General features: G+C 40.0%; 1 protein-coding gene across 6 annotated transcripts in view; it reads right to left on the bottom strand.

Moving 5' to 3' along the window:
• The window catches only part of hydin (HYDIN axonemal central pair apparatus protein), a 53941-nt gene that overhangs the window by 35554 nt on the left and 4584 nt on the right, over window positions 1-13803 (bottom strand). For 5 of the 6 annotated variants that reach the window (XM_055509596.1, XM_055509600.1, XM_029153228.3 and 2 more), the window contains 11 exons: window positions 7985-8180; window positions 7613-7742; window positions 6838-6937; window positions 5725-5843; window positions 5193-5416; window positions 4958-5025; window positions 4561-4802; window positions 4201-4301; window positions 2985-3120; window positions 2481-2645; window positions 2203-2355 (listed from right to left, as the gene is read on the bottom strand). In XM_055509596.1, coding sequence (XP_055365571.1) covers window positions 2203-2355; window positions 2481-2645; window positions 2985-3120; window positions 4201-4301; window positions 4561-4802; window positions 4958-5025; window positions 5193-5416; window positions 5725-5843; window positions 6838-6937; window positions 7613-7742; window positions 7985-8180 — 1634 coding nt within the window. The remainder of the gene's footprint in view (window positions 1-2202; window positions 2356-2480; window positions 2646-2984; window positions 3121-4200; window positions 4302-4560; window positions 4803-4957; window positions 5026-5192; window positions 5417-5724; window positions 5844-6837; window positions 6938-7612; window positions 7743-7984; window positions 8181-13803) is intronic. The other variant, XM_055509599.1, reaches the window with a different exon arrangement.

Here is a 13803-nt window from a genome sequence, read left to right as displayed (position 1 = left end):
GTCAAAGCCACTTACCAGGATGAAACAACTAAGTTCCATGAATACATTAGGACGACAGCCCCAACTGATGACGTGCTTAGTGAATACCTCAGGCAGCAGAAACCAGAGGAGGAGGGGAAGGAAGAGGAGGAGCCCTCATGGAAGGACAAACCCCTACATGGTATGTACCACTGGCAGATAGAAGAAGTGTCTGATATCGACAAATCCTACCAGTGGCTGGACAAAGATGGGGTGAAAGACAGAACGGAGGCACTAATCCTAGCAGCACAGGAGCAGGCTCTGAGTACCAGATCAATAGAGGCTGGGATTTTCCACACCAGGCAGGACCTCAGGTGCAGGCTGTGCAAAGATGCCCTTGAAACAATCCAGCACATAACAGCGGGATGCAAGATGCTAGCAGGCAGGGCATACATGGAATGCCATAACCAAGTGGCCGGTATAGTTTACAGGACCATCTGTGTTGAGTACATGCTGGAAGTCCCGAAGTCTAAATGGGACACACCTCCAAAGGTATTTAAAAATGACAGACCAAAGATCCTGTGGGACTTTCAGATACAGACTGACAAACTGGTAATGGCCAACCAACCCGACATTATAGTGGTGGACAAACAGGAGAACAAGGCTGTAGTGAGAGACAGGAGCGTCACTAGCAGTTATGGGCCCCTTAGAATTTAAAAATAGTACTGACCACTACTGAGCACCTGCATATTGGTGCTGTTAGTTAGAGTGTGGTGCTGGTAATATCAAGGTTGTGAGTTCAAATCTAGCTGCAGCACTAATCATTTGTATGGAACACAACATATCTGTATTCAGTCAAAATTACACAAATTTTACATCCAATAGTGCAAAACGTACGCTATTGAATTAGAGTGTGACGCCTTTCAGATGAGGAGGAAAAGTGTTAAAAGATTGATTCTGTAAACCAGTCAGGGTGAGAGCTCCATACTTGGATCTTGGAAATACGTTCAAGTGAGCGCTCTTACAGCTCTCGCCATATAGCTTAAATGTATTTTCCCCATTTGTAAACTAGCTTCAGCAGTGAGAAGGAGAAATGGTAGCAGCTAATGTTTTAAAACTTGTAATATAATGCAAGAAACGATCCCTTGTGTGGATATGTTTTATTCAGTTCACTGGCTGTCTAGCTGCATATACTGTAGTGTACATCAGGGGTGTCAAACTTATGCCGACGAGGGCCGCTGCCCTGCTGGTTTTCCACCTCTCCCTGCCTCAGCTCCTACTGATTACCTTGACCAAGTGTGTTTAGTCAATGACAAGCTGGAAAAGCCAACTGACACACCTGATCAAGGTAATCAGCAGAGAAAGCTAGAAAACCGACAGGGACACCGACCCTCGAGGACCGGAGCTCGACACATGTGGAGTACATGCTGCGAGACAGTACATACAGTAAAGCAGGGGTGGTCAACACTCCTCGAGAGCCACAGTCCTGCTTCTTTTACAACTCTCTCTGCTGATTACCTTGATCAGGTGTGTCAGTTAGCCGCTGCTGAACACATCTAGCCATGGTAATCAGGAGAGTGGCTCTGAAGGACCAGGGTTGGCCACCCCTGACATACAGTACAGTGTCGGCTATCAAAGCAGCGCTAACATTATACTGCAAAGGAAGCTCCCTGAATGACCAAACCTTTCTTTTAAAATTTTTTGAGAATTATTGTCGGCCATTCATCTCTCTGCTTTGTTAAACCTTTCTTTTTGTTTTGGATGGCCGGATTTATGCTTCGTTGACCGCAAAAACGTTGTTGCTTTAACCGTTGATGGTCTGACTATCTCACTGCGTCAGACGGACAGAAGCATGCAGAAATAAGCCATAATTTAGACTTGTTTGTAACTCTTTCATAAATGTGTGATGTGATTTGTGATGTGATTAGTGAATATATTAGTGCTAATAATGTTATTATTAACTGAGCTGGTATGTAGCTTAAATACTGTATTACACTCTAAATACATTTCTCACAGAAGCAATGGAACATGGACAGGTTTATAAGTACTGTAACTTAGAATGGTGAGATTGCTGGACAGATTACTAAAGGGTTTCGAACACTCTTACTAGATAATGTCGCGTGAAATTACTTTGCTTTAATCTTAATACATTTTATATTTTATTTTGTGGACATGCACATTTACCTTATCCAATTTAAATACTGTAGTATCTGTATTCAGAGGTTTGAAGTGTTGATACTCTACCATGCAAGCAGTAAAGTGGGCTGGAATGGGCGACTGGTTTGACAAGAGCAGGGTCCTTGTAATGTCGGTCAGAACAGGGATTTTACCAAAGTTTAGCTGTGGGCTCTGGATTAAAACTACTGGACCTTGTCCAATACATGACAGGGCCACCTCCTAGAACAGAACCATAAGAAAGGCATCGTTTAGAGAGTGAATTTACACAGTGTGCACAAAGATTCCATTTACATTAGCAATACAGCAACATCTGTGATATAATTCAGAAGCAAACACACACTAACCAGCGGTGACTGCATACTGCCAAACACAGCAATGCTTAGAGTGTGATTCAGCATTCCTACAACCTTAGCCAGCAGGAATACAGGAAGCTCCTCTGTACTGTGAGGATAAATTACACCTCTGGGTGAAAAACTGCCAAAAACCACTGATGGATTCTCCTCAAATTGCTGTGTGTGACATACAAAAATGATGCTTTTAATTCAGACATACAAATCCAGCATGTGATGTACACACCGAACTGATCCTCATTAGTCACAAAGACCCTCAGGACCAACAGCTCCTTAATAATTAATTTAAAAAAATAATAAATTGGACACTGTACTGCATACTGACTTGTGATCATTAGGGTGTTGCTTTTAATATGCATATACAGTATTCACTAAATCTACAAAAGAGTTGGTCCTCTTTCAACTGAATGCTAAGTGAATACAGGGTACCCCTTCCTGCCAGACAGTATGTACTTAATTTTTGTACAGATATATATATATATATATTGACATTTTAACCTGGTCAAGCATGCCGTAGCAAACAGGCAGATCGCTGTGGTTGCTCAGTCGAACTTGCTGATGATAAGGGTATTCAAGGAAGCACCTTTGAAAGTCCAACACCGGTGTCTCCACAACAATCTCAGGGACAACACACCTGTCAACACACAGGTAGTGTCAAATGGAGACAGGAAGAAAAAGAGAAAGGAGAGGGAAAGGTCTGAAGCTAAATTCATTTCATAACGCCAAAACTGCAGTGTCAATTCATAAATGTACGATGACAGTGATTGCCTTGAGGAAGTCAGATTACCATTGCTCTATTCTACGTAATGGTGCAGGTGACATTCTGATGTATTATTGTGCAAATTAAGGTTCTGAATATTTAAAACATTCTAAACTGATTTGTTGACACCTGTATGAGAGTTCAATGGACCATATTCACAGCTTGTCAAAGCATCAGCAGCACCCAGAAGAACAGTTACTGCCATAGACACCCATCTTACTGGGTGTCTACTAAAGAACTAGAGGTGGTACTGTATGGGACATAATGGACCACTGATGTTTGCAACATATTATAATAGTTCTGGTTTTTCCTAATTGAGTAGTTTTAAGACTTATTTTGTAAAGTGCTTGAGATTACACTTCTTATGCATTGGTGCGATATAAATAAGGTAAATTGAATGTACACAATTTCTATGTAGGTTATAATTTCAAGAAAGATTGCATGCAAATTATACAAAAGACAGATCAACAGTGATTTATTTTTTATGATGTGTGACAATTTTATTCCTCATCAGAAATACAAAAAGTTTTACCCTATAATCTGTGTTTCCTCGGTGCAGAATCAAACTTAAACAAAGTATCTGAAAGCAATTGCATAATCTGTGTGTGTGTGTGTATTTGTACTTGCAATGACGTGAGAACCAAAAAACGTATTTTCCTACCAAAGTGAAGAAATTTTGACATCCTGTTTGAGGGTTAAGATGTGATTTTAGGGCTGCGGTTAGAATTGAGTTTTGGTTCAGATTAGAGCAAAGGTTGGACATCTGTATTTAGTTGTGATGGTTAGGGTTAGGGTGAGGGGCTAGGGAGGGCATTATGTCAATGGAGGACGTCACTTGCGTGGAAGTACAAGAGTGTGTGTGTGTGTGTGTGTGTGTGTGTGTGTGTGTGTGTGTGTGTGTGTGTGTGTGTGTGTGTGTGTGTGTGTGTGTGTGTGTGTGAGAGAGAGTCTGACCTGGCTCTGACAGGCAGAGACAGGATTTCCTTCCCAACACCGTCAACATCCACCACTAGTGTCAGTCTGTATTGCTTGACCGTGTTGGAGCACAGTGTTACCTGTACAAAACATAAGTGTTTCATAATGTGAATGTTATTTACTGGTTAATAATACTATTCTAAACTGCTGCATTACATATGCACAGTAAAGTAGAAAAAAAAACATATAACTGAATAACAATAATTATGCTAATTAATTGAATGTGTTGGTGGTACTGTTTCATCATAGTTTCAGTGTATCTTCACAAAGAATTGTAGCATGCTTCTAACCGACAAAATTGAATTAATTAATTGAATCAATGACAATGGCATGACTTACCATAATGTTGATATCTGACATGGCGCGCACAGAGCCCACAGCAGGGTTGACAGTAAACTCCACGGGCTTAATGTGAAGGCCATTAGCAGCGCTGCCTCGCCAGCTGTTCCTGGACCTTTCTGATACCTGTTTGCTACTGGTAATGCTGGGAGGCCCTGAACCATCTCCCAGAATGCGCAGGGCAAATGTCATAGGCACAAATGAGGTGTTGAAGAGTGTACAAACTAATGTTTGTGGGAAACCTTTAGAGAGAGACAGAGAAATTGAAGTAAATGAAATAAGGCAATAAAAATCAGCCACATGTACAGTAGGAAGAGCACTCTGAAACCTAATGGGTTGGAGATAATACAGTACATATAATATATATCTCATGAAACTTAAAAATTAATAAACCCACCAAAGGCTACATCTCCAAAATTGAGTTCTGAAACATTGAAATGGAATGTGGGACCAATGACACGTCCCCTGAAAGAGAAGACATGAGCTATAAGGAACATAATTCATGCATGAGCTAAATTATACTTTAGTAAGTGTGTGTGAAAGTGTAGTTTTATTAGTAGCACCACCCTTTTTAACTTGTATGGTTGGTTAAATTTCAATGTTCCATTAAGGTCTAGGTTACCAAACTTCACCTGAAGGTCAGAGTAAGTGGCTGAGGCTGTCCTGTGACAGTTAGCAGCAAGTCCTCAGAAAAAGTTCCCAGGATGCGACTGTGGAAGGTGACTTCCACAGTCTGGCAGGCCCCAGAGGGAACAACACCTTCCTCTGGACTGAAGGAGAAACAGCCACCGAAAGTGGTGTCAGGACTTGACAGCCTGAAAGAAGCATCAATCAACCCTAAGTTGGACACCGGCACCTAGACGAAAAAGAAAGCTCCATTTATTGAACACCCACAAGACATGTCATTTTGTGTGTTTCTGTTGTAATTACTGAAGCTGCTGGTGTTTATGTTCCATCAGGGTTTTGACCATTCCTCATAGACATGGTCATTACGTTACCATTTACTGTGATTTTATAATAATATTTTGTTAATAACTTCTGAAACATGTCTAGCTTAAATGCTTACTACCATAAGATACACATTTTAGCACATCATTGTAATGTACATGTACCTGCACATTTCTACATTAGACATAAATTGTCCACTCCCCTAAGATTACTTACCTCAAAACTGTATTTGTCACCGATGAAGACATTTTTCATATCCATAAGGTTGTATTTGAGCTTGAGCTTAGGTCCCATGCCCTCACCCTTGATTGTAAGGGGTAGTGGAAATTCACGGCCTATGTGCACACATGGAGATACATTGAGAAAGATGAAGAAACAGGGAGAAAGAAATAGGGGGAACCAGGAACATAACGTAGAAAGTGCAACAACAGAATTGTTACCAAGGAGACTAATGTGTCTCTCAGTATTAAACAAATGTGAACATATACACTGATCTTATGGGTATGTGGAAACACTGTTTTATACAGTACATAAAGTATAAATGCTTTCTAAACGTATACAGTACTAGTTCTTCCCTCCCTGAACTCATCAAACAGCACAGGAGCTCTATCTTGTTTTGCTCAGTAAGCTTATGAAGCTTACTAAGAAGAATCAGAGATCAGTAGCCTCCAGTTTGGCTGTTATTGGCCTGTGGTGGTCAGGTCATCACCTGCCTTAGAAAACATGGAAATGAATGTAAATCTGGCCTCCGGCTCAGAAGACACAGATGCAAATTTGCCAACAACCTTTTACTGCCACTGGGATGAAGTTAGTATAGGTCCTCATGACTGAATTGAATTGTCCAATGTGGAAATGAGATGAAGTACAGTAGCTACAGTATGAGTCCTCTAGTGGTTATTTAGGCTGATTTTGGGGGTTTATTTTGTGGTCTTTCAACCTAGTTTTACTGCAGCTGCTGCACAATACAGGGGGAGTGAACATTAAAGAGGCAAAGAGGAGAAGAGCAGTTGTCCTCTGACAATAAGTAAACAGACAGGAAGGGCTTGCTCTTTGTCTGCATTGAAGCACCACCCACTGAGGGAAGAAGGATCTTTATGAGAAAGCCAAAGATATTGATTCAAAGTGCGAGTAAGAGGCCTGCTTGAGGCTGGTATAAAAATCAATTCCGAAGTGTGTAAGACCAACAAACCAAAGGGTTTGGTTTAACAAATAAAAAAGCATATACGCATACATAGATTGTCATAATTTAATTTCAAATCCCATTTGCACTTTTCCAACTCTATATTGAAAGACAACTTTGAAAACACTCTCACTCACAGTATAGCCTACCTGTGACATCACAATATATAGTTTGTTGGTACACCTTGGCCTCCTCAGGTTTAAAAACAATCTTGAAATGTGTTGTAATTTTGGGCCATATTTCTCCCTCCTGAGCCATAAAAAAGAAGAGGATTTCAATCAAAACATATGAAGCAAATAAGCTAGCTGATCATTTGAAGATGAAGCTGCTGGCAGCCTCAATGGATGCTTGGACCACATGTGAAGGTTATTGGATGAAAGTTCTAATAACACATTTGACAATAGGTTATAGCATTGTTAATTCAGTTTATTTTTTCTATTCAGTCTTTGTGTTTCAGCATAGAATACAATGTAGAAATCACACTCCAGTTGTTGTATTCTTGTGTTGACTGCTGACCATTTTTGCTAAATGCCCTTTTAAAGTTGTTGTTGTGGTGACTTGCCAACAGATTGTTTACTCTATGTCCTTCCCTCCCCTTCTTATCCCCCCTGCCCTCTATGCCTTTCATCTGTGTCCTTTTTCCCCCACTGTCCAGGGAACCTGAGGTAGCTAAGCTGAGCCGAGGAGACACCGGCAGAAAAAGGAGCTTGGTGGTGTCAGATTAGGTCAAGCTACCTAAAGGTCCTCAGGCCCTGTTGTCACTGAGGAGTCAGATTGGATTTTTGTACAGAGAGTAGAATGTTAGCTCACTGTGACAGAACAAACACATCCTCATCTGATCTATTTCTGCAAACACAGTGCAGATTTTTAGAGCACATTCCTAATCCTAATAGCTACTGAGCCAAGCTAAACACACAAACCCACCGCTGGTTCCACCATTATGCAGCTATCTGAAAGGGACAGTAGGTGGTCCTGGCCTGTTTGCTCCTGCATGGCTCTGGACAGCACTTGCGAATGTTCCTTCTCTTCCTTGTGCTGAAGCCCTGAGCTTTCCCTAGAGAGGTTTGGGGACAAAAAGAGGCCGAGAGATCAACAAAGACAAGCTGTTAAAAACAAAGGAATCCTGGGGTATTTTTGGCTACAAATGTGTTGGTGAAATATAAACACAGCAGTTAATTCTTGCTACATGAGAGGAGGAGGGGGCCAAGACCAAACTAACTACTTGAACATCATCATTATCTAATTCCCGTCACATTTTAATTCTCTAAGTTAGTGTATTGTTTTGTGTGCATGTACCTCAAGCCCTGCAAGTCTTTTCGACTGGACCATGCCGACCAATGATAACGAAGAGGGATTTCACTGGTGTTGGCGATAGACACCGTGTGAACGTTGGCTAGAGAGATGTAGGTGTTCTTCAGTAGCACAGAGTCAGGATCAAGATAGATGTTCAGTTCCTCGCAAACCCCATACAAGCTGATGTACACATCTTCACCTGAGCAGAAGATATGCAAAAACAATGTGTATACTGTACGGACAAAACACTGCGGTCTAGAACTTTTGATTATGTGCTGCTAATTGCTCCTACCATTGGCCATGTAACAAAGTGAGTGATGAAGAGAAACAGATATTAAATTATTTAAATATTTTGACAGATATGGCATTCAGCAGCATACAGTATACTGTAGCAGCATAGAACTAAATAATCCTATCCCCTCACTGAACAGCTATTGCTGCTCCCAGCGATGCTTACGCCTAATATGACAGGAAACAGAGGAAAAAAGCCATTATGGAGTCAAGGACACACTGCAGAGTCTAGCTTTAAAAGACTGGATCTGGATCAAATAGAGCATCATAGAGAGATTAAAATGGCTCTCAAAATATCCTGGAAAGCTGGCATCCAAAGCAACTTACTTTATTATGCTGCCAAAGACTTTTTGAGTTGCAGCTATGCAAAATACATAGGCTAAAATAATATGAAGGCTTTAAATTATGACAAGTGATTTCTCTGCACAACACAGTACAAAAGAGTGGTTCAATGCAGTAAACCTTCAAACCTCGAGTCTCAGGAGAAAATGTCCTTAATGCTTAATCCAATAGGACATTTAATGAGTCTCTATGGTATTAAAAAGGCCACCATCACAGTGTGCACACTTACAACCCTGAGGGTAGTGCAATAATAACAAGCAATAAAAATAAGATGCAAAACCATGTTTTGTATAAAGCCAACAAGAACAAGGTATCATGGAAATTAAGTGAATGTTTGTTTACATTCAAATCGGAAGGAGAAGAGCTTTAAAGCTGTAGAAAAACACTGCTTATCCTGAGATTATTTACAATACTCTTCCTGCCGATCTTAACAAATTTAAATATAAGTCCAACATAAGCATACGCACACGCACCCGCACGCATGCATGTGCCCGCATGCACGCATGCATGTGCCCGCGTGCACATGCACGCACGCACGCACGCACGCACGCACACACACACACACACACACCTGGACTTTAGCAAAATTACCAAACAGATAAAAACAAAAGTGAGGTGGAACACATTCACATGGACTAAGGGTCTAGTGGGTATTCCATTTTACTGTGACTGTTTCAAAGCTTGTCTTTAGCCAAAACAATCATAGACACTTGCCATGGATTTTTTGTAAATCAGACATGTTTCCCCATGTCGTTCTTTGGTTTAGGTACAACTGTTCTGATGTGCATATTTATTTAACAAAGCACCGTTTTTGAAGTTTGGATATGTGCTCTGTGGGTTTTTGTCCGAGGAATATAAACTCACAGGTTTGACTACAAACATTTTGTGAACTGAAACAATGCTGCAGCCGTGCACGCCTGCTGTTGTGAATATGGGAATGCTGAAATAAATTGAAACATTGTCTTTGATGCAAAACACTGTAGATGATGCCAAGCAAAGCTGCTGTGGTGTCAGTCATGTCTTTTGGGGAAAAAGTGGTATAGATAATGTATGGATACATGGATGAACTTTAACAATTAAAGTTCTGTACGTTAAAAAAGTTGTGTAACTTAAAATCTTACACAGATTAATTTTTTTTTAGTTTAATATTGTGCCCAAAGACACTTTATTATGAAAAGGATGAATATAATGACACACATCCCCTGAACAACATCTTGTCCCCATGAGTGAGCTGATTTCAAACCCCAGTGCAAGTAATACTTTCTCACATACACACACATACTGTATATTCTGTGAGCATAGCTCAGAGTATCACTGACTGGCTTCCAGGGTGACGAATGACAACACAGTAAGGACAGTAACAGGAACAAAACACAAACAAATCTGTTACCTTGCACAGTAAGTCAGACGCCATTAATGGGTTAATGTTATCATGTGAATTGGATGGAAACCATCCGAAGCTGTTTTTTAATACCTGTGTATGGCTCAGAGAAACAAAGGAAAACTCAAATAGAATATATCTGGCTGGACCAATAATTAATCCATGTATGAATAGTAAGTCTTGCAGCCATTTAAATACAGAAAGTTTACACATTCTAATATGACTACCACTTCTTAGCTTTAAAAAGCTGTTCTAGCGCAAAAGAAACAAAACAAACTGGAACCTTTTTATCATCTTTAAACTCCAAATCATTTGCAAATCAAGTTCAGTTACACATCCAGTCTATAGCTGTTTTATTTATTCAGCCTTTCCTTAATGAGGGCAGTCCAATTAAGAATAAAGATAGGTTTCCACAAGAGATCAGGTCAACAACATCAGACAAGTGAATCAATACCCACGCTTACTTCAAAAGAACTGCACATCATCAAAAATAAGCAGAAGGTGCATTCATAAAAAGCAATTCAGTGCTCCAACAAACAAAAATAGAAAGACCCTTTTTTCATTCATCCAAAACCAAAAGGTTTATCTTCCAGTGTGATAAGCAAATGTGTTGATCTTTTATAAGACAAGCTTTCCCATTAGGGTTCCAAATGCTGCGTAATGCAGACTGGATAGAAGAGCTCTTAATCCATCTCTGCTTGGGCTTTAACACAAGTGAGTACACGTGATTAACTGGGACCAGGGGAACCTAATATCTAAGTAGTGTGAAAAACCTCCATAGCAGCGAAATGTGTCTTTATTTGGCTTTAGGATGCACTGACAACAAACTGACTCCAGTTCTAGTGGAAGGAAATTACAAACAAGCCATAACTATTATGTTTACTTTTATCAGTCGCTTTGACCTGTTTTCCATAACTAGGTTCCACTTATTTTCATCATCACTATTCCAGCAGAGCATTAGACACATGTAGCAAATGTGTAAACCTGTTCTCATTGAATTGACACATTTTCTCCTCCCTTTTGCAAAACAGTTAACACTGACATCCAACAGTTCAAATTCCGTTGTTTTAGCATTGGTGACCAAAGAGATCTGTTCCTAACTATTAGAAACCAGTAAGACGAGTGAACTCACCATCACAGCTGTTTGACACTCCACCACAAAAATCTTGAAAAAGGGCTAAAGGTCTGTTTAGTGTATTTTCTGTAATATTTACAATATTTCAGTTTTCTGCCACAGTTTGAAAAATGAATGTCATGGATTCCATAAATCGAAGCATTTCTTCATCTGGATCCAATTCTTTGCATAAAAGTTAAATTTGACATATACAACAAATAGGCTCCAATAACGATCAATGAAGCACTGATTCAAACTGAGATCAGTAGTTCGCATTTTGCTGTCCACTGTGTTATGACTGATTGGTCGTGTTCATGTACTTGGTTGCAAGTTGTATTGTTTGAAGGCAAAATGAGCTTTTGCTGCATATTTCCAGTGTTTTGACCTGTGTGTGAACTGTTAAGGGAATGTGTTGTTTTACTGGACGGCTGCATCAAAGCAACCAATACAAACTGTAATATCGCCAGATTTAGAGGACTGTTTGCTTATAGCAATTAACCAATAATCACTAAGATTCCCATCGGGTAGACATGAATATACTTGAATATATAGGCATATGCGCAAATACAATAAAGCAAGAGGCACAGTTCCACAGAAAAGCCAGTCCTGCTAAAAAGAAAGACAGTGCAGCAGTGGGACGTCGACAAATGAAGGAGAAGGAAGAACGAAAGGAGAACACAGCCAAACATGATTGATAGGAGGAAATGAGAAAGAGAGAAAGAAAAATTGGAGAATGCAGAGAGAAAAGCAATTATCTCTAGACATCAGGATGCTATGACAGCAGCTGACAGGCAGGGAGAGCTGCAGCTTATTGCAAAGCTTTCATCATTGCTGTCCACCAAGCCGTCTTCCCAACACTGGCTTTCTCTTCCCATAATTTCTTTATGTTCACAGTGAGAGAACTCCACAACCCCCTCAGCTATCTTTGATTACAGCTTTGCAGTATGTGTGTAGAAGGGTGTCGGAACGCACATACTCGTACTTGCATCTCAAGGTTATGCGTTGTTTTTTGCAGCCACATGCTGTGTGTCTGCTGCTTTTCTAAAAAGCTGCTGTGCTGTGTCCTCTCTTACCTAACTCCATCAGAGTGGCCCATCTCCTCATTTAAATCAGCAAGAGTGAAGGATGGCTGGACTTTTAAGTCTATCATACAGTGATGGAAAAGGAATGAGCTGTGCAGACTATTATTTTTCAAAGATTCACTTGGTGTTAACTGGCAGCTGGAAAGGATGATGTACTATGCACCCACTTGATGTACTGTACATGCAAATCAGAACACAACACAGGCACATGTACACAGCAGATTATGCTAAAGCGTTCAGCGGCCTGTCAGCAGAGTAAAGCCTCCAGTGGCATGATGACCTAAAACATACATGAGCAGGAAGGAGACAGAAAAAGGTGCTAAATTAAAAATGACAGTCTCTTGATGGGCTGTAAGTAGTGTTCTGGACCTGGACTGGCTCTCTTTCTATTAAAGCTTAATGCTGCTGGACGTGACAAATGTTGACACTCCTTAGGCAGACATCTGTTGACATACAGTCGCTCTGCTCGTTTATGGTAAAGACTCAAATATATCCTCTTCTTTTACAGAACATGCAGTTCTGCGTGAAGAACCACGCCTGCACAGACCAATAGTAGGAGCCTTTTTCAACCTGGCCAGGTTAGTCTGCAGTTGATACTGTATACAGTATTTTTTTTTTAAAAAGACAGTAGAACAGAATTAGAGATTCTGATGAAACTACTTTGAAACCTTCTGTTTTTAAATCGATGGTATCATGAAAAGGCCTCTGTTTTTCTTAGACATATAGAACAAGGGGGAGCTGAAGTAAAGCCCCAGTTAAACAGCCTAGTGTGTTCGGTAAAGCCGCCTTCTCCTTTTACCTAATTGATACCCTAGTGTATGTACACAAGCCATAAGCTTTCATCTTTGATGTTTAAGGGGTTTGCCTAATTGTAAAAGCTACTGAGACGAGTAACCACTGGGTTTAAATGTGATGTGCAGTTGTAACAAGCGATTTTAGGAAAACATATCGAACACTTTCAGTCATCAAGCATTTATAAAATGCTTGATGACTGAAAGTGTTCGATACTCCACTGGCTTAAGACAATTCAGGGTATTAATTTCCATATAATGATAACTACTAGTAATAACTGCAATACAGTACATTTAAGTTGTTTTTGCTTTTGCTTGCTTTAATACCTAAATAATTAAGGTCTAACCACCTATTTGTAAAGATACGGTAAAGCCAGTCTGCCCAATATTAAAGTTCAATGTTGTAACACAAGATTCAAGGGTTATGTGTAATTACTATCATTGTGAAATGCCTTTGAGTTGTCAGCTACTGTACAAGCAAATATACACATACTGTAGAGCAGCAACAAAAACTCCAAAGCCCCCTATCATCATCTGATCATCTGCTGCATTCACTGGTAAGGGTTAAACTAGAATGACTGTAAGTTTACAGAAAATGCTTAGTTGGAAAAGTTACACAATCGATGCAACTGCAACAAGGCCAGTCTTATTAAGAAAAAATATGAATATGCTCATTAGGACACCTATGAATATTTAACTATAGCTGTGGGACATAAATGTGTGCCAAAGTATACTTGATACTGCTCAACAGAAGCTGTAGTCATTATTTCTTTTAAAGTGTGTTTTTTGTCTTTGTTTCATAGTTGTGTTTGTTATTTAGA

This window comes from Betta splendens, chromosome 6, assembly GCF_900634795.4.
Source record: "Betta splendens chromosome 6, fBetSpl5.4, whole genome shotgun sequence".
NCBI classification, from domain to species: Eukaryota; Metazoa; Chordata; class Actinopteri; order Anabantiformes; family Osphronemidae; genus Betta; species Betta splendens.
This window is presented reverse-complemented; position numbering and strand designations above follow the sequence as displayed.